The 20,273-nt window shown below is 42.5% G+C and overlaps 1 protein-coding gene across 4 annotated transcripts in view; it reads left to right on the forward strand.

Annotated features, from left to right (window-relative positions):
• NAP1L4 (nucleosome assembly protein 1 like 4) overlaps positions 1–12,466 on the forward strand; it is a 28,082-nt gene extending 15,616 nt beyond the window's left edge. Inside the window, exons 10-16 of one of the 4 annotated variants that reach the window (XR_005956273.1) lie at positions 432–577; positions 2,402–2,424; positions 3,030–3,149; positions 3,419–3,448; positions 4,680–4,757; positions 5,898–5,935; positions 11,184–12,466. Coding sequence is in view for 2 of the 4 variants with exons in the window: in XM_041481092.1 (XP_041337026.1) it covers positions 432–577; positions 2,402–2,424; positions 3,030–3,149; positions 3,419–3,448; positions 4,701–4,757; positions 11,184–11,222 (415 nt within the window). In the remaining 2 variants the exon portion in view is untranslated. The remainder of the gene's footprint in view (positions 1–431; positions 578–2,401; positions 2,425–3,029; positions 3,150–3,418; positions 3,449–4,679; positions 4,758–5,897; positions 5,936–11,183) is intronic. The other 3 variants (XM_041481093.1, XR_005956272.1, XM_041481092.1) reach the window with 3 other exon arrangements.
• Positions 12,467–20,273: the final 7,807 nt, after the last annotated feature.

The following is a 20,273-nucleotide window of genomic DNA, read 5'->3' on the forward strand; positions in this document are numbered from 1 at the left end:
TCAAGCATCGCTCTCCCTGGCCACTCTTTGGACATGCATTTTTAGGGTATATGGACTCTGCCTTGACCTGTAGTTAAAGGATATAATGTATTGTTTTCTAACAGTCTGACTGCTGAGTTTTTTTCTGGAATAGCTTAATCCTGTCCTTGGTTACAGAAGTCCAGTTGTTGGGCTAGAGGTATTGAATTACAGTGGAGTGAGGGCAGTGATTACTCTGCCAAGACAAACTTGTATAGCTTTTTCATTTAGGAAAATATTTGACCTGTCCAACATAAACATCATCTCTAGAACTATGATCCACTTCATATCTTGTCAAGCAGCTTTAGAGAGTGATAAGCCATCTTGGCCTTGATGTTGCTGCTCTGCTGCTCAGTTCCTTCTTTTCCCTGGTGCCTTGTGTTAAAATGCTGTTTCTCACCTGCTGTCTCTAGGTGTACCATTGACTGGAAGAAAGGAAAAAATGTTACAGTTAAAACAATCAAGAAGAAACAGAAACACAAGGGCCGAGGCACAGTTCGGACAATTACTAAACAAGTACCTAATGATTCATTTTTTAACTTCTTCAGCCCAATAAAGGGTAAGCTTGGAAATTGAAGAATTTAGGATCCTTAAAATATGTTTATATATATTTGTATTTATGTGACTTAAACATTCAAACTGTTTTTGCTGCTGCATTGTAAAGTGCTTATTAGAGGAAGATTGCAAAGTCTTACCCATCCAAACAGATGATTTTGTTCTGTTGTTATTCTGTAGAAATTGACCAGTGCAAACAGGATTCATAGTATGGAAAGAGTCTCTTGTAGACTCTCTTAAAGAAATTGACATGTTTTACCACAGGATGGCTCCATGCATCAGTTTGTTTCTAACATGGAAAAGAACTGTGTTTCATTGTTGGTCAAGTTACAGCATAGTGGTTTCATTGAAGCCCCTCTGTCAAGTGATAGAACTCTGTCATTTCTTCTGGGATTAATTAGTGATCCCTGATACTCCATACATAATTTTCTCATTTTCCTAGTCTAATGTTAGATGTGTACCCACATTTTAAACAATTCAGATGGATTCCCAAACCGTTATTTTTTTCTTGGTCCATCTTTCATTGTCCTCTTCTGCAGACATAGATGAGGGAAGTAGTTTATTGTGGGGACTAAAAGGGTCCTACAAGAAAGGTGTTGAGGGACTTTTTGGAAGGGTGTGTAGTGACAGGACAAGTGGAACAGCTTTAGGCCAAAAGAGGGCAGGTTTACATTAGATATTAGGAAGAAATTTTTGAATGTGAAAGTGATGGGACAGTGGAACAGTTTGGGGCATCCTTAACTTCTCTGGGCATTCTTGGAAATGTTCAAGGCCAGACTGGATGGGGTTTTCAGCAGCCTGGTCTTGTGAAAGGTGTCCCTGCCCAGGGCAGAGGGGTTGAAACTTAGTGATATTCAAGGCCCCTTCCAGCCCAAACTGTTCTGTGATTCCAGAGGTGTACTGAACAAAATGGTTCTTGATTCTGTTGTGGGCCTTTATGAACTACCTGTCCTTCCTAATTACTACTGGAAATGCCCATATATGTGGGTTAAGCAACATGGGATATGTATTTCTAAAGTTGGGGATGGTTTGGTGCAGAAATGTCCTTTAATTTTTGTGGCTACTTTGAGGAAAGCATGGAGAGTAGTCTCCTATTGGGGTTACGTTGATCTTTTGAATACTCAAAGGGTACACTTCGGAATTAGAGGTATAAGATAAGACACTGACATCTGCTGGCAATGGATACTTGCATTCCCAACTTGAGAACTGAGCCAAATTATCACTTTCACAGTAGATCACGTGGTAACGTAGAGAAGGGAAATACGGTTTGATTTGTGTTGGGGTTTTTTGCATTGATTTGATTTTTTTTTTTTTTTGTCATTGGTTAGTTGGTTGTTTCTTTGTTTAAACAAACAAAAACCCACCCTGTTCCATGCTGGTTACAGTACTGGGCCTCTTCTCAACAGTGCTTTGCAGATTGGTGTCAAAATGTTCATCTGTTTAGTTCCAGTTGTTCTGAGGGAGAGGAGGTGATTTGTAGTGTTCCAGCCAAATGAAGTTACTGTAATTAGAGCATTAATAGAGAAGCCAAATATGTTGATCCACATGTCCTCTGAACCCATCCTGGTAGAAAGAGTATTTCCTGTGCAAAAATCTTTGACATCCAAATGGCAGCTTTGATGCTTTAACTCAACACATGAAATTCTTACGATTTCTGTAGGTTTAACTTAATACTAATTTGAATTGTCATAGTTTTAATAGCTACCTTGTGAAGCCTTTATAACTTCAATGTTTTTTGGTCTGAGAACATCTTTATACTGTGTTTTGTCATCTTGAATATTGAGGTGGGTGAGGCATTTCTTAAATTTGTTGTCTTTTCTTTTTGCAGTATCTGGTGATGGAGAGTCACTGGTAAGTTTCTGAAACAGCACAGTTGCTCTTTGCCACATCCTTTTCACCAAGTCACTGTACAGTGACTATAGGGTTCTTTTATTCAGTACTGTGTATTTTTATTGTTACTTTTGCTTTTGACAAAGCTGGGCTTCACCTTGATAAAGTGAAAGATACTGTCGACTTCACTGACAGTTCACTGTTACACAGCTTGCTGATCCAAGACATCTCCAGTGGTCGCTGTTGGGGAGGTCATTATTTTCCCTGCCCACTCAGCAGTACTGTGTGGCTGGTACCTGACTTGAAAAATCAGTCTGGAGCATTCTGAGCAGTGCTGCAATGTCAGATGCCAGAGCCAGCCAAGTCTGTATGACCTTTTTAATAAAAGGTGCCTCAGCAGAACGCTGACCTGTGTGTAGAAAGTGGGAAGCTTGTACAGAAAATCTCAATTCTACAAATCTAGATTTAGATTTTATTGTTACTAAGTTAAGTATACTGAAAGTACCTGTGACCTGAAGATTGGTGATGACAGTGTGATGTTTTCCCAAACTTGTTACTTTGAAATATTTTCATCTGCGTATCACATCACATTTGCAGTAGAAAACTCAGACTGATTTGTCTTACAGGATGAAGATTCAGAATTCACTTTAGCAGCAGATTTTGAAATTGGACACTTCTTCCGCGAAAGGATAGTCCCTCGTGCTGTGCTGTATTTCACTGGGGAAGCTATAGAGGATGATGATAATGTATGTATGCAATTAGCAATTTGTTTATTAGTCAGCACATAGAAATATACTTCTCCTTTTCTGATTAGACTAGGGTGAAGTATTAATTACATGAGAATAAAAAAAACCCTGAGGATAGGGAAGGGTCATTCAGCTTGCTATAAGTTGTTAATCTGCTTCTGGAAGGGGTTTAGTTTCAGTTACAGTGTTTGAATATGCTACACCTATCACTGCAGAAGTTTTTAAGCAGATACTAGCAGAGCTAATTAAGCCTTGGGTTTGTTTTTCAGTTTGAAGAAGATGAAGAAGGTGAAGAGGAGGTGAGATGCACACTATTTTTTATAGATTACTGATTACCTATTCCATTCCAGTGCCAGGAATAATTTTATATGGAGCAGAAAACAGTTGTTCATAAATGCTCTTGTGCATGGTATTTCTTTCCAGAAGAGTTCAGCATTCATGACTTGCAAAACTGTGCCTGGTTTTTTCTTTTCATAAAAGTACTTTCTGCAAGAGCATATATCCTTTTTTTTATCTAGTATTTTGAAAGCTGTTTTCTGACATGAGTCAAAAATTAAAGACGAGCTTTTTTTTTTTTTTTTTTTTTTCCTAGAGTGCTGCATGGTAAATATCTGTTCCTTAGGTGGTAGTGGAATTTCAGCTGTCAGCTTTTAGTTGTCATAAGCTTAAAGACTGGGTGTTACCAAATGCAAAGTGAAAAAGGGGAAGTATGCAACTGCTCACCATAAATAATTTAGGCTGGCTCTGGTCTATTTGCAATAATGTTGTATGAACACAAACACACTATGAAAGGCTTTGCACAAAGCCACTAAATGTTACCACACTTAATATATCCTTTACATTTTTGCTTTATTGCTTTTACTGTGCTGTTCTTGCTAATTTGTCGAAGGTACATCCCTGATTGTTGTCAGCTTCAGCATAGCAGAGTACATCAGAGGCTATCAAGCTGATCTGATGTGAGCTGGCAGCCTTCAGCATGCAGACTTTTTTTTTATCTCTGTGCTTAGGCAGTTGAGTGACTAAACATTTTCATATTTTTCTTTTTTTAAGCTGGGTATTGATAGAAGTGTGTATGTGTATTTTTAATTGGTTTCCAGTGCCAGATGTTATCACTTGGATGTAGTTGTGTGTAAAACTGAGTGCAAAAATCCTGTACAGGAATGCATAGCCTGTCCACAGTAATCTAAATAAAGTGGCACTTTGGAGGGAGACTGAACTAAAGAACAAAATCAGGCATGTATACCTATTCCCAGAACTAAAATTCCAAATAATTTGTTAGGCAGAAGTTGAAAAATTGCTGTGGGTCTGCAGCAGCAGTGTACATAGGAAGGTTACCTTAAGCCATACTAAGACCTTTATATTATGTTTTAAAGATTTTCTATTTAAAACTTGTAAGATGCTGAATTCTTTTAAATCAGCGCAATGCTGACATCTGAAACACTCTAGAATTACCATAGTAATTTAATTTGCTAGTTTGCTTTTTGTCCATTACAAAAAGTTGCACTTTTAACCTATTTTAATTTCTGTTAGTTTATCTCTATTTTGTCATAGGAGTTGGAGGGGGAAGAGGAGGGAGAAGAGGAGGAAGATGCAGAGACTGATCCTAAGGTAAGGACTTCTGTGTGCTTAGTCATAAAAGGCTATAATCATGAGCAGTGTAGTTAAGGGTATGATAGTTTGTGAAAAGATCAATCAAAAAAACACCCTAGCTTCTGACTGCAATGTTTTTATTATCTCCAGCACTCAAATTGCTCTTCAAAGAGAAGTTAATGTTTCCATCAGTTGAGAAAACGCAGGTTTTTGTTTCCAACATGCACTAAGATGATTTCCAATCTGCGTGCCTTTGCTTCTTAATGGCATCTCTGTGTAATGCTGATATAGTTTTCCTTCAGAAGGGTCATATTCAGATGTTCTTTGGCTGGACTTCAAGCTAGAATTAGTCTGACAAATCTCAACTAGCTTGTTTGTTTATGTTATTTTCCTTAGAATTGTTCTTTATCATTGTCCTGATGGCTGCAGGTTAGACTCTACATGTCTGTACTTGGTTAGAAATAAAAAAAAAAGTCAGTCCTCAACTTTGAATTTTACACTTTATGATACCTGGCTTAAAATTCAGCCTTGAGGGTTAGTGTTCCTTCTGATAGGTACTTTTCAGTTCTTCAGTCATGGTAAATGCTTATATTTAGTGAAGCTGGGGCAGTGATGACAGACTTGTGTTCATGTAGTTCTTAAAACATCATAAAAGCTTTCAGTTTTTTTAAAAAAGACAGATAAAAAAGTGAAAGGCATGCAAAACTGCTTGATCTTTGGATAAAAGTGTTAACAGCAGCTTGACATGTCACTCTTCTGGTATAGTTTATACATCATCCTATCATTAGTAAATGGTTTTTGTTGCTATCAAGAGTCAAGTTTGTTTTTCTTTAATGAGAAATTCTGTATAAATAAAGTCTGTCTTGTACAAAGATCAATCAAACAGGGTAAGATTGGCAAAAATCAGTATTCTGACTGCTCTGTGGATTCAGATGCAGTGGTGTACCTGTAATGGGAAAAAGTTGGACAGCTGAGAAACAGTTTTAGTTCTACATCAACATATGATTGTGTGAAGTATCCTTTTAGAGGATTTGGTATTCTGTAGGGGAAAAAAAGCTGAAGTTATCTTGGAAGGTTATGGTTGTTGCCTCCTGTATTATTTTGTACATTTCACTTTTCATCCATGCTGACAGTTCCTTTCAATTTTTTCCCATTTAGGTGTAATATAAGTCTGTTATTCATTCATACATTTCTAGGTAAGGTGGAATTCCATTCATACGTAACTTCCAAGAATCCCATTTGTAGTCATGCAATGTGGTTTGTTTTCTAGGGTTTTCTGTTTTGTTTTTTTGGTTTGGTTTTTTTTTTTCCGTTTTTTTCCTTGTATGGGGAAAATAAATGGGGGAATGGTAATTTTAGAGTTTAGGTTTTATTAGTAAAAAATAGAAAGAAATGGGTGTAGGGATGAGTGCCTTTAAATCCTTGTAATTAAAGTAGATTTTTCAGAATGACTCTGCCTTCCTGGCACACTTCCTGCTTTGCCTTTGTAGCAATCAAACTGCATTTCATATACACACAATAAAAGATACTGAGACTTGTCAGACTATTTTTCCTTGTTTCTGGTTTGATGTTACATCTCTTTACTGTTTCTAATGCACTTGCAAATTCTTTCTTAAATATCTTTTCTGCTCTTCCTAAACTCTTCTAAGTCATCAGCTTACTTAGTATGCCTTTTCCAGCATCTTATTTATGCTGCCTGACAAAGGCAGGCTGTCACTCTTAGAAGCCTTTTCTTGATCTCTCATGATTCTGCACAGGTATTGTTCTTCTGTTCATCTGTCTCTTTACTTAAAAGAAGAAAGAAAAATTTCCTTCTGTTGTATACTGTCATCTTTCACCTTTCATCCCATTCCTCACAGAGAACAATGCCTGCAACAGCCTCCATACTTCTTCCCTCCCTGTATTTTAGGCTTTTTTATTTAGTGGTTTTTTATTTTAATTATTTAGAGGAAGCTATAATCCTTCCGGCTCACTCCCTCTGCATAGATAATGCCCTTCCTTGCCTTTCTTAAACTCAAAATGGAGCTGTGCTTCTGTGTTGGTTTTTGGCCTCAGCATACATGCACTGGTGGTTCACCTGCAGCAGTAGAACATCTGTTGTCACTTGTCCTGTTGCAGTCTGTTACACAGCTGTGTTCCCTCCCTACAGTTAGTTAAAATTGTCAGCCACTGGCTCCAATTTTTCAAGTCAGCTTGGAATTATTTTGTTTTCTGACACTGATACCCCAGTTCTGTCCTGTTTTCCATTCTTTCTTCTGTTCATACCTTTTCTGGTCCTCTTTTTCCCTGTTTCTTGCCTTTCTTTGCCTTCCAGTTCCCACTCCCTGCTTTTCTTATCTAGAATAGTTTTCTTTTCCATGTACACAAAAATAATTGGTCTGTTTTCCTTTCAAATTCAGTTTCTCCTTTTCAGTCATTTCCCTATTACCTCCTCCTTTATTGTTGTTGTACATTTGCTGCATGTCAACACTTTCTGCTTTGTAAACTTTTCCTCCTTATTTCTGTGAGTTTTAAGTACATTTGAGTTGTTCAGATACAACCACATCATTATTATCTCTTACACAAAGTACTTGTGCCTTGTATAAGTTGTGGCTTTGGAAGACTGAGCAGTGAGATGATTGAAGGTAGCTGCAGAAGATGCTACAAAACTGGTTAATGTAGCTGGTTGTGTCTAGTGCATTTTTCTGTGTGCTTTTGTGTCCCATTCCTTTAGCTGCCTTTATTTCACCTTGCTGAGGCTGTGCTTGAATTGAGAAGTAGCTGACAGGGTAATGCAGAGTACTGGTTTGAATCATGAGCAAAAGAGCTGCTCTGTGTGTGAGAGACTGCATGGGCTTCAAGATGCTTTGTCTTTTGGGTTATAGTGGCAGCACCTGTCAGCAGCAAATTCATTTCCAGAACCTGTTGTGGAGGCGGGTAGTTTGGGTTAGGGTTGCTTATTTAACTCCAGCTAGCTCTGGGTTTGCATTGTGATATCCTTGCTTTTTCTCCTTCAGTAATGTAGAATAGGAAATAAATACAAGATTCAGCTTTAGGACCCATAATTGGATTACTCCATTGAAGATGTTTCAGAAAGGCTTTCTACCTTCTCCATTGGAAAGGACATCATATTTAGTGGCTGCTGCCTGCCTTGATAGTGCTGTTGGCAGCAGAGTTCATGGGGAGTCAGGTGAGATCTTGTTGATCTGCCTATTCCTGCATGGCCACCTTAGCAGATGGGAAGCTTCCCAAAAAGTGAATTGGAAAAGTAAGGAGATAAAGACTTGATTGCTCTTTGAATCACCTAGGAATATATCTTGCCTAGTGTGTTTAAGCACTGAAGACTAACAGAAATTCAGTGTTTCCTTGAGGATGTCTTTTGCCAAAATAAAAAGCATGGAAATTTTGGGCTTATGTCCCCAGCCCCTAGGGCACCAGTTTAACTGGATGGGCAGACACAGTGGGGTTTGTGTAGGAAAGTCAAGAAAGCTGCATGAACTCAGACCTACTTTCATCTCTGTTTTAGCTCTATGTTCCTGCATATTTTAGGTGCAATTTTTAATTCTGAGAAAGTGGTGCAGTAAGTGAGTGGCAGTAACAAAAAGCTAGGTATTGATCTTTGTTAGCAAAAGAGGGAAAAATAGGTGGGAATCTCACTCAGCTTGGTCATATCCACTGGAATGGTATTTCAAACTGAAATTAAAGGCCCAGAGCAGTTTAAACTCCTTGCAGAATAAGTGAATATTAAATACTTTAAAGATACAAAAAAATTTAAATCTTACCAATTCTTAGATGAACTTAAGTCTGCTTATGGTTACTGTAAAGAATCTGTTTACAACCAGAAGAACTCTTGTCTCTGTAGCCCTGGTAGTGATCTTGAGTAAGTGTGTTTACTGCTAAATTTATTTTTAAATACGACGTAATTCCTCCTTATGTTTGCCAGTTCAAATCTCTCTGGTCTTTATTGCCTGGCCAGTGCACTTCACTACCTTTCTAAGATGCCATGGGAAGTTAATTTAGGGAAATAGAGCATGAATGGAAACCTTGCCAGGATGGGGTGATAAACAGCACAGGGGCTAAGGCAGATCAGTGGTAGTGGTTGGCTGACCCAGTGTCACCAAGTCTGGGCTCTGCAGGAAGAGCAGGCTCTGGCTTTAAAGCCCAGCCTGAGGGAGTGTGGATGTTGGCTCTCCATCCCACTCACAGCTTGGAGTCTGCACCCTGATCTTACAGGAGCCAGCAAAGGCCAGAGAGGAGTTTCAATGTGCATGTGCCTGCTGGAGCAGCTGTAACTGCAAGGGAATTGTGGTCCCTGTGCTGGTGTCCTCTGGGATTAGGCTGTGAGATGCTTTGCATGAGGCTGAGGGTAGCTGAGGGCAGCGTGGAGCTCACATGCTGGCTTCCTCAGCAGGGGCAGTGTTGTGTGTTAAAGTGGTGGGAGAACATGGATTATGTTGGAGTCTGGATCTGAAATACTGCCTTGATACTTAGGGCCTGCTTAAACATTCTCTATATAGGGCCAACACAGATACATCCTCAAGTGTAACCTAAAAATAGCAGTATTTGTCTCAAAATCCTCCAACAACTGACTCAGATCCAGGAACCCCTCAAACTGTATTTATTTTTTTTTGTCTGAGAGCAGTAATCAACACTGAAAGGTTCTTTAAAAAGAACTTTGTGATCTCTGACTCATTTTTTACAGGATAAACAGTTATATGCAGTAAATATGATTTAAGTGTTTACAGAAATAAGGAAAAGATAATGGAGTTTATTAGAAAATATAACAGGTGTTTTGGTTGATCATTAAAATTTGGTGGAAATGGTTGCAGTGGTCAACGTAGGTGTGTCTTGATCTAAATACAGCAGGTGACTAGGAAGGAAGGAAGGAGGGAGATGGAAAGATTTTTTAAGTACCTTTTAAATAGCAGATTTGTTATTTTATCAGAAGGCAAAGAGGAGAGGAAGTGATGCTGCCTGCACACTACTCTGGCCATGTTCAAATACCAAGCAGTTTAAAGGAGAATACAAACTTTAGAAAACTTTAGATAAAAATGCTGCTGTGTTTTGGCTGCCCCTCAATAAAAAGGAGTGGCATGCAATATACTACCAGTGGCAGTTAAATTTTTATTTTAAGAGCAAGAATGCTAATTTTGTGTTTTGTGTAAACATACCCCTTTTCCTGTATTTAGTCCCCAGTCAGTGCAATTTAATTCACATCAGTGTTACTTGGAACTTCAGGCAGATGAGAGGGAACAAAGGTGTGCTGGGTGAGGAATACCACAAGGAAGAAGTCTTAAAGATCTCTGGCACATCTGTGCATTTGGCTGTAATGCTGAATTGCAGTGAGAATTAGTGACCACTGTGACTGTAAAGCAGTTTTGGTGAGCCTGGATTTACTGCAAGTTATCGGGGGCAAAACTTCATGATAAGTAGATTTAAATTAGTTGCACCTGTTCTTCCTCACTAGAGGCAAAATGCTTCAGTTGTCTTAGCTCTTGATGTATACTGAACTTGGCATGGGTACATATTTTATAACACATAAACCTCTTTAGGATAGTAACTAAGAAGCATTTTACTTTGCATCAGTGAGGTTCAGGGTGTTGTGCTTTATACCTGTATTTTTCTTTACTAGACTGCAGCAGGTTTCTGTGACTGCTGTTTGTGTATAATAAACTATATTAAGAATGGTAAGGGGAGAAGCAAAGTAGAAATTCACTGAATAAATTCTGCTTTCTATGAATGCTATTTTACAGTGGAAAAAAGGCAAGAAGTGCAGTGTAAACCTGAAGTTCTTAGCTGTTTGAGTACTTGTTCTCATTCCCAAATACACTTCCTTTTGCCAAAGGGGAAGTTGTTTAACTACCTAATGTAATGAAGGTGTTTCTACTTTTACATATTCAGATTTACATATGGACTTCTTGCCCAGTGTTAAATTGTTGAATAGTTACCTGCTGGTGATGCAGAACCTAGAAGAAATCAACACATTAATTACATTTTTATCACCTTAGCAGAAAGGGAAAGGCTCCTAAGGAAAAACTCAGACGTGCTGCAGAATAAGCAGCCTGCCTTCCTCCCTCCTCAGAGCTGGAGGAGGTGGCAGTTTATTGTTAAAATTGCTTAATAGGGCTGGAAGTCAAATAGAGCCTGTGGTTGAGGGGAGTAGGTGATGGTTTGCTTTCTTGTTTGTGTGAACCTTGGCCTACAGGATGCAGTGTTAACAGCACAAAAATAGATAAAAAATTATGGGATACCAAGCAGCTGGGGACAAGGGGAAACCCAGAAAATGTGGTGACTCTGTTGGACCTTTATGATGTAGCTTAAGTTTTCATGTAGCATTTTTGTACATGCTAGTGATAACTAGTTAATTCAGAACTGCATAGCCAGTTTGTCTGTATTTGTTGAAATGTTTTCTTTTATGCCAATTTGATTTTTAACTTTTTATTTTCTCTTTTTCCCTTTATGCAGAAAGAGTCCAGCCAACCTGCTGAATGCAAACAACAGTAATAAGGAAATACCACTTGGAAGTGATATTTGAACAACTTGTAACAAATAGTTGGATACCTGGCCTGCAGTTCAGGATATTCTATCGCTGCAGCACAATCTTATTAACAATGCTTAAAATTAATTTGTTTTAAAATGCATGATTTTCACTAACTTTATTGCTTAACATGTACAGTGGCAACTTCAATGCATTTGGGAAATATGAGGTTTAAATAAAGCACACTCTACAGCCGTTGGTACACTGTAGCTAAGTATGTCAATAGGCCTTTAGAGCCTTTTGCCCTATGCATAGGGGAATAGTCCAGACTACCATGTGAGGATTATCCATTTTCTTGCTCAACATTGAAAATCGTGGAATAGCAATGTGCTGAGAAGCTAAAGTAAATGGATTACATGTATGGTAGCTGAAACAGATAGAGCAATATGACTTTTTTGCTAGTTCCCTCCCCCCTTTTTTAATGTTTCTTGCAACCTACAAATTGAACTAGTGCTTGAGCAGCTTTAAATGTCATATTTATTATCTCAGTACAACCAGTTGAGTTGAAGTAATTTTACTTCATTGAAGAGGGTGTCATATTTGGGACTTAGTTGTTCATCTTACTATTTATTTATTCATGTTTGTAAGTACTTTGACAGAATTAGTGCTTTTTAATAGTTTTTAATATACTTGAAAAATCTTCTTCCTCTTTTGCATACAATATGGGTACTTGTAAAACAGGTAATTCAAAGTGGTCTCAATGTAGTAGTCTAGACAGAAGAAACAAACTGGCATCAAAATGACAACTCTTCTGGATGAAGATCAAAATGCAAAGGCCAAACTGTTGCTGTTGATGGAAGTGGGTTGCAGCCAAAGAACCAGACAATTTCCAGTAGTCTTCTTGCTTAGTGTCCAGCATGAAAGGACCTTTCACTATGAACACAGAAATCTATCAAAATGAGTCAGTTCAATAAATCTGAAGTTTGGGTGTCTTACTTGCAACACTGAAATTATTCCATTCCACAATTTGTTTTATTTCAAGTTCTGAAGTCTGCAAAACTACGTTTTGTTGTTGTGTGGCACTTAAAGTACACGTTTCTAGTTTCAGCATCCATTACCAACCTCTGGCAGCAGTTGAATAGCAGCTGTATCAACACTGTGACCAGGCATGTAGAGTGCTCCAGCCTTACCTTACACATTTGTAACTTAATACGGTGTTTTCAATTTGTACAGAATAGATAGAATATTCTATTAAAGTTGTGAAACATGATTGGTGGTGCCTGTCTGGTCCCTAATGCTTCCTAGGAGAAATGAGCATCCCCTTGTGAATGGTGGAGTGTTAAACACAGCACCTTCCAGCTGTTTGGCCAAACAGCTCCTGGCTCAACATCTGCCTTTGCCAGAAGCCAAAACAGGAGCCCTTGTAAATATAGCAGTGTACAGTTCTTTGATGTAAATCAGAACAAACTTGCTCAATTTGCAAGCAAACAGTCTGGAATCTTGTAGGAGTTGGGGTTTTTAGGGAGGCTGAGTCATTACAAGATTCTGCATGATCCATGCACTTTGGTCACGGGCTGAATGAGGTGCTGGGGGCCAAACTGGTTTATGAATGTTAAGGTACTCCCACAGCTGACCTCGCAGTCAGAAAATGTAACGCTACTGCTCAGGTGCCGTAGTGTTAAGGCAGGAATGAGGAAAGAAGGCAGGAACAGGGATAGGTTCTGGCCTTTATTTTAAAAAATTAGATTTTGTCACCTAGTCTGACTGCAGTGCACTCCAGCAGGCATGGAGAGCAGTGTGAAGGCATTTCTGACAAGGACAGGAATAACAAATGGAGCTTGCCCGTGTGCAGACTGGCTCAGCACAGTGCAAGGTACATCAAATAGAGAGATTTGACCTGGTTTGTTTCTCTTTAGTTAGAGAAATAGTTCCCCATCCTCTAGCAGTACTTTCCACTACATGGTTAAACGGGAGTGCTGCTACCTGGAGATAAACATCTGCAAATTAGCACACCAAAGTAATTTATGTGCATGAATCCTGAAAGGCTGACTTTAATTTTGAGAAAACGGGAAATTCCAGAACATGTGGAGCAAATGTGCCAGCACCTAGGGAGCCAAATGAGATGGGTGGTAATGAAGCTGCCTAGCAAGATGTTCATCCTAGGGAAAGCGATGGGAAAGCTGACCTGGGATTCATTCAAGTGGAGTTAACGCCGGTTACACAGCCTAATAGAAAACAGATCTTGTCAAAACCCAGCTGTGCTCTTGCCATTGCAGATCTCACCAATAATGGCAGAGATGAGCAGTTCTTACACTTCTCTGTTTTCACTTACAGACTTTTGTCTACAGGAAATGAACTGGTACCTGTACAGCTCATTTCTCTTAAGAGTATGAAGAACTGATGAGGTGGTAGGCAGAATGTCATGGCCAGATAAATCCAGGCTGAATTGTAAATCCAGGCTTGATGGAATGTGGGTGCGCAAAAACCCACAAGTTATTTTTGAATTAATTTATTTCCTTTTTTAATATTGCTGTGTTTTGAAGACTGGGCCCTGAGACAAATAAATGAATGCCCTATGTAAAGCTAGTTGAAAGTTTTTAAAATAGTGAGGTGATAGTGAAAAGTCTGTGCATCCATGCCTGATTGTCATCTCAGCAAAAGAAGTTTAGTCTGTGTGAATGCATTTTGGTGATGCAGGCCTTTATGTTGGTGGCTTCTCATTTGAGGGAGGAAAAAAACTCCAGTTCTGGGCCTGAAAGTTGAAGCAGCTGGAAGCACTCCAAGAGGAATTCATCTGGCATGTCACCTGTTCGGGATGCATCATGATTAACAGCCTCTCAGTGCCTGGGTTGTCTAGGAAGAGAGCCTTGGAGGTACTGCCCTGCTGCCCTATCTGATACAGGAACAAATGGCAAATGCTCTGCTGCCAGCTGAAACTCAGGAGAGCCTGTGGTTTCTCAGGAGTCCAGCACAGCATCAGGGTACCTTCCTGGAAATTTGGTGTTTGGGATAACAGAGCTTTCGGTTCAGTTCCAGTATGTTCAGTTATTTGGGGTTTGCTGTTTGGTTAGGATCTGTGGTACCTGGAAAAATTAAGATGGTCTCTGTGTGTTTCCACTCCTCATTAAACGAGCTTTTCCTGTTTTAGAATAAAGGAGACTGGTAATAGATTCACGCTCAGTTAAATGCTGCCTTGCTGGCAGTTCCTCAAGCAAATGAGGTCTGGCTGGGAAGCCAGCTCAGCACAGCACAGGCCGGAGGAGCCCCACGCTGCAGAGGGACACGTAAGAAGAGGTCAGGCTAGTTCAGCACGAGGAAATCGCTCGCTCCCTGCGAGCTCAGCATGCAGAGGTGAGTTCAACATGTGAGACATGGCCCCGCTGCCTGAGATAGCACCACCTTAGGAACTTGGGCTTGAAATGTGCACCTTCTTCTGAAGCATCTTTGCTCCAGCCCTGCTGGAAACAACTCTAGCTCAGGAAACATCTTTCCCAGCTGAGCTGACAGGAAAGATGCAGAGAGACTATTTAGAGGACATATACTCACAGGACAAGGAGGCTTCAAACTGAATAACAGTAGGTTTAGATTAGATATTAGGAAGAAATTCTTTATTATGAGAGTGGTGTGGCACTGGCACGGGTTGCCCAGAGAAACTGGATGTCCCATCCCTGGCAGTGTTCAAGACCAGGTTGGACGGGGCTCTGAATAACCTGGTCTAGTGAAAGGTGCCCCTGCTCATAGCAGGGGGGTTGGAACGAGATGTGCTTTAAGGTCCCTTCTCACCCAAACAATTCTGAATCTATGACAAATGGCAATGTATACAAAAAATAGGAGTTCTGCATTAATGTTTCTTTATTCTCTTGCCTTTTCCCAAGGACAAATACCTATATCATTCCCCAACTAAAATCCACAGGAAATTGATTTTATGTCAATATCTGTTCAGGACTCCTTCCCTGAAGCTGAAGTCCTCACAGTTTTTACCTTTGCTGTCCACGTTTTTCAGTGCAAATCAGTGTGCAAACAACTCTGTTGCAGTAGCTGTGACCTATGCATGGAAAAACTTACATCCTCCCTTTCCCAAATGGTTTATCACACTAATAGCAGGAAGGAATTTTTATTTTTTTTTCCATTTGCTCATATTGATGTCCTAAATACCACCAGCCTCTCACGGGCCAGGGCCATGAATCCTAAACAATAGATGCCCTAAGTCACTCTGGTTTGACAAGCATCCAAGAAAAAGAAAAGGGAAAAAAAAATTTAAAAAATCCAGGCCTGTGCGCTGTTAATGAGGCATCATGTGAATGTGAATGAAGACTGAGCAGTTTGTCAAGTGCCAGCTTTTGTTTCCAGACTGGCTTTGCTCTCTGCTGGTTCACCTCTCCATTACACAAGCGAGAACGCTGGCTCCACCCAGCAGCGCTCGCCTCTTGCACAAGCTGCCTTACCCTCCAGATTTTACCGTGGGAATTTGGACACCGTGTGGGGATGCCAGAGCAGGTTAACACAACCCAGTGAGCCTGTGCTGCAGCTGCCAGCTCTGCTCCACAGAGAAGCCTCATGGCTCCTGTGAGCCTCCCTGGAAACAGTCCCCCATTGCAAAAAAGATCCCTCCCAGCAAAGTTTCCTTTCCCCAAAAATCATCAGCAGTGATGCTGTGGCCTCTTGCTGGCTTGCCCCTGCCTCCCTGCTTGCCCTCAGCATCTGCAGGGGGGACATAACCTGTACCAGACCCAACCCAGCTTGAGAAAAAGGGCTGAAGAGAAGGAAAGCACTAGGGAAAGGAATTTACTCATCATTCATCACAACCTAAAGGGTGGAACAAAAAAATAATAATTTGCCTCTGTTTGGTGCAGAAACCAAACAGCATAGGATGGTCTGATCTATCACTAATGAAAGTTTTTGCACTGTGCAAATATTCCTTGTGAGCTGTTAAATTGTTGGGTTTTTTTTTTTTACAAAGCAAATTCACTCTGGTTTTTGAGTCCACCTTTTAGAGATAAATAAGAACTTGCTTAGTTAATTAATGTCTATTTGATAAACTCTGTAAAGGCCACACTTAGAAGGAGGTTGGGAATTTTTTCTTTCTTTCTTTCTTTCTTTTTTTTTTTTTATATATTGTTCTTTTACTTAACCCAATTATCTGGTCTTCCTCCTTCCTTTTCATGCTCCTGACTTAAGGCACATTCCAAACTCTTTGATTCGCCTGAACAGAAAGAGTATGAGAGAATGAAGGTTGGGTGAAAAATGAGTATTGGAGCTCCTACTAAAGCCAACTGCTGGAGTCAGCGATGGGACACAACTTGTTAGGGGAGTTGCAGAGGTCATGCAGAGCTCCTGCACACGAGTAAATAGTTCAAGGCGTTTTGAAGCAGAGAAAAAACAATTAAGATAGAACTGCTGCTGCCATTCCCCTGAGCCGTTTCATCTCTTACCGCTTCAAAAAATCAGGGAAAAACAAATTATGTACTTTCAATCTGAGATTTATATAGGCTGAATTGTTGCTTAGCGTATGAAAAGATCAAAAAGGAGATCTTTGAAGACAGATTGCCTACAAAGAACACCGGACTGTTATTACATTTAAAAAAAAAAAAAAAAAAGACAGAGAGGTTAATAAGCGCAGTTCGGGTCAAAACGTAGGCAAGTGCGTGTGTGCAATAAAGTGTTTGCAAGGGCTGCTTGCTCAGGCGTTTCAAAGCCGGGCAGCGGGAGGGGAAATCACGGAGCCGGCATCTGGAGCAGCAGCAGCGCGGCATTCCACGTGTGCTCCGCTCCGCGCTCGGAGTGCACACTCAGACTCGCGGGAGCTGCTTCGGCTGGAAACTCTTGCGGTCACACAGATGGCCTGGCTGGTTTGGGGATCTCCTGGCCAAGGAGAAGAGGGGATGGAGCCCTCTTTCCCTCCACCCCCAGCTTCATCTTGTGCCTTCTGGGGAGCAGGTGTTTCAGTCCCTTTTGCCCAATGAGGCCACAGAGGCTGTAAATAAATACCCTGGGCTGAACCCCCGGGAAGTGATTCTGTTATGGCTGGGGACAGCAAAGCAGCAGCGCTCTGAACATTCACCCCACCTCACAGTGTGAGGTCAGCACCGAATCCAAGCAGGGGTGAGGATCACCCCTGTTGGTGCTCCTGGCCCTGGGAAAGTCATCCATGGAGATGGAGAGCATCCCTAGGAGATGGAGACCAAAATGCAGAGCTGCAGTAGGCACCCAGCTCCAGCAACCCCCTGGCACAGCCTGGCACAAGGAATGCTGCCCCCTGTCTTGTTCTCAGCCCCTCATCCCCCTGAGCATCATTCCTCCACATCTGGCTTCACCAGGCAGAGGAAGGAGGGGAGGCAGAGGAAGGAGGGGAGGCAGCCCGGCCTCCCTTCCCCACCGCGGTGCGCGGCAGCTCCCCCAGCCCCGGCCCGAGCAGTGCGCGGGGTGTGCCGGGTGCGAGGCAGCCGCATCCCAGCGCGGCTCCGATTTCAAAGGCAGCCCTGATGAAGACGATGGGGAAGGCAGAGCAAACAGACACCGTAATTGCGGTGCGCGCTTTCTCATCTCCGCGGCGAGTTGCAAAATGTGCCGCCTCCTCCCTTGTCAGCCGGGCTTTAATTGGCTTTAATGAAGAGGCAATTACATGATTTCAATTTTTAATTAAAGGGGGCGTTGGTGCGGGGGGGGGGGCGACCCCCTTCGAGCTTGTCAGCGGCACAAAGAGAGATATCTGGGTATGGTGCTGTGGGGTTTTCGGGGGGCTCCTCCCCCACCCCCTGGGCTGGGCGGGCTCTGGGGGCTCTGGGCTGACTGGCAGGAGCAGATGGAAGCCAGATGCCTCCCAGCCACACCGCTGGCAATTGCAGATCTGGCCCCAGCACCCCCAGGCCCGCTGCAATCAGCTCTTTTTCTCTTTTTTTTCCTTTATTTCTTTTTTTTTTTTTTTTTTTTTTTTGGAAAACCAAACTGAGCCAGCAGATCAAAGGGGAAAATAGCTTTAAAAAAACCAAAAACCAAACAAAACAAAAAAAAAAAAAAAAAAAAAAAACCCAAAAAAAAAAAAAAAAAAAACCAAAAAAAAAAAAAAAAAAAACAAAACCCGAACAACAAATAAAATAAAAACCCTCTCAAGCCAAACCAAGCCCTCCCCACACACTGCACCAGCCAGAAACACCTCCTGGATAAAGTACTGGTGCATGTTGGCAGGAGGAGCTGCTGGGGTGGGAAAGCTAAAGCAGAGCCACAACAGGCAGCTGAATTGTTCTTTTTTTAAATATATTTTTATTTTATATTTTATCCCTTCCCTTCCCATTTTTTATGCCAAGCAGAAGGCAGCTGGCCTGTGGTAGAAACATCTTCCCTATGACCCCACACAGTGAGCACCAAGGTGGGACTGACCCACCCAGCTCACGTGTTCATTTTTCCTGTAGACACCACCTTGTCTAAAGACACCACCTATGCTAAAGAATGACTGGAGAGGGAAAAATGGGGGCACGTGGTAGAAATGTCCCTTGGGAAGCAGTGATAATTGCAGGGCCCGAGCTGCTGGCTGAGTCTCTCTGCTTTATTGCTCTCTCTGGCAGCCAGGCAGCCGGAGCTTTGGCCTTGACTTGGTTCCATGCGCTGGGATGTCCTCCCTCATCTTGTTTCAATAAAAGGTAATCACTTTACGACTTCCTCTCGGCAGAGATAAAAAATCATTAAGAAGCAAAGCTGGCGGCTCTGGGGCTGCCCTCCGCCCCGGCCACCCCTGCCTTGGCTTGCAGGGCCAGGTGGCCCCGGGACCACGGAGCTGCTGCCAGGCACGGCCGGGATGGCCAAGGGCAGCGCTGCCCCCGAGCAGCGGGCACAGGCAGGAAGGTGGCCAGGCCCGCGCTGTGACAGCAGCCCCAGGGAGGGCAAGGGCCAGAGAAAAGGGGAGAAAAGGGAAAGAGGGCAAGGTCCAAGGGCCTCGTGAGCTACGATCAGTTCACCTGCTCGTCAAATAGAGCTGGAGCTGGCTGGCGGCTCTGCGTGGGCAGGCTGAGTCACCCCTGCTGCCGGCCAGCCGCCCCAGCCCCGCGCCAGATGGGAGAACAAGGTCGCCTTTAAGCAGGGAGAAGTGAAACCTGCCTTTTTAAACACCCAGGTGGGATCTGGGACAGTCAGCACTGAGCCAGCAGCCTCCTCCCTTTGAAGGTTGGGGCTGAGATTCCGCTGCAGGCTCCGTGCCAGCCCCCTGCAAGCACAAACCTCCTCCCTGCCTTCCCACTTCCTTTGCCCTGGGGTCCCAGATGCTCCACAAAAGCTCATCGCCCTCACTACCCGCAGCAATCATCGATCACAGCATGGTTTGTGGAGGGGACTGCTTTACAGTGACCCACAACCTGTCATCTCCCAGAGAAATGCGGTCTGCTCCCACAGAGACAGCTGCTTCTCCATCCCAGTACCCAGCTTTCTCACGAGATGAAGGCCTTTTCCCCCTTTCTTCCCTCATTACTACTGGATGAGAAATCACTTGATCCAAGATGACATGCAGCAACTGCTTGCAGAGAATGAAAACTGCCTTCCTGCAGTTCAGGCTGGGGAACAGAGTGCCCTTCCCTTGGGGCAGCCTCATCCTCATCCTCATCCTCCTCCATCTGTGAGCAGCCATCACTGTTAGAGCCTGGTTTCACACCAGAAGCAGAAGCAGCGAGTGAGGCACCAAAAGATGATAAGTGGTGGAATGGCTGTGGCTAAAGGGGATTTCTGGCTGCAGGTGTGGTTGTGCTTCTCCTGCCCCTGGTCAACACTCAGAGAGTTTTCCCATGGAGGAGACAACCGGCCCTTGACAGGCAAGTGAAACAGGAGCAGCCGTGAGTCACCAAAGATAAAGGTCAAGCTCCTTATCAGCCATGGGAGAGGCTGTGGCTGGGTGTGCTGCAAAGAAATGTGCTCAGAGGCCAGCCAGAGCCAAAAATCCCAGTGCCATGGACACCTCCGCCCAGGGGAGCAGCCCAGGGGTGCTGGTTTTCTTCTTCCACTGCCCATTTCCCAGCAGCATCCGGTGGTGATGATGGGTTTCAGCGGTGCCATGGGCCAAGTGGCGCCGACAGGGTGGCTGAATGGGTGGTTCA

Source organism: Pyrgilauda ruficollis, unplaced genomic scaffold (assembly GCF_017590135.1).
Source record: "Pyrgilauda ruficollis isolate IOZ18807 unplaced genomic scaffold, ASM1759013v1 scaffold55, whole genome shotgun sequence".
NCBI classification, from domain to species: domain Eukaryota; kingdom Metazoa; phylum Chordata; class Aves; order Passeriformes; family Passeridae; genus Pyrgilauda; species Pyrgilauda ruficollis.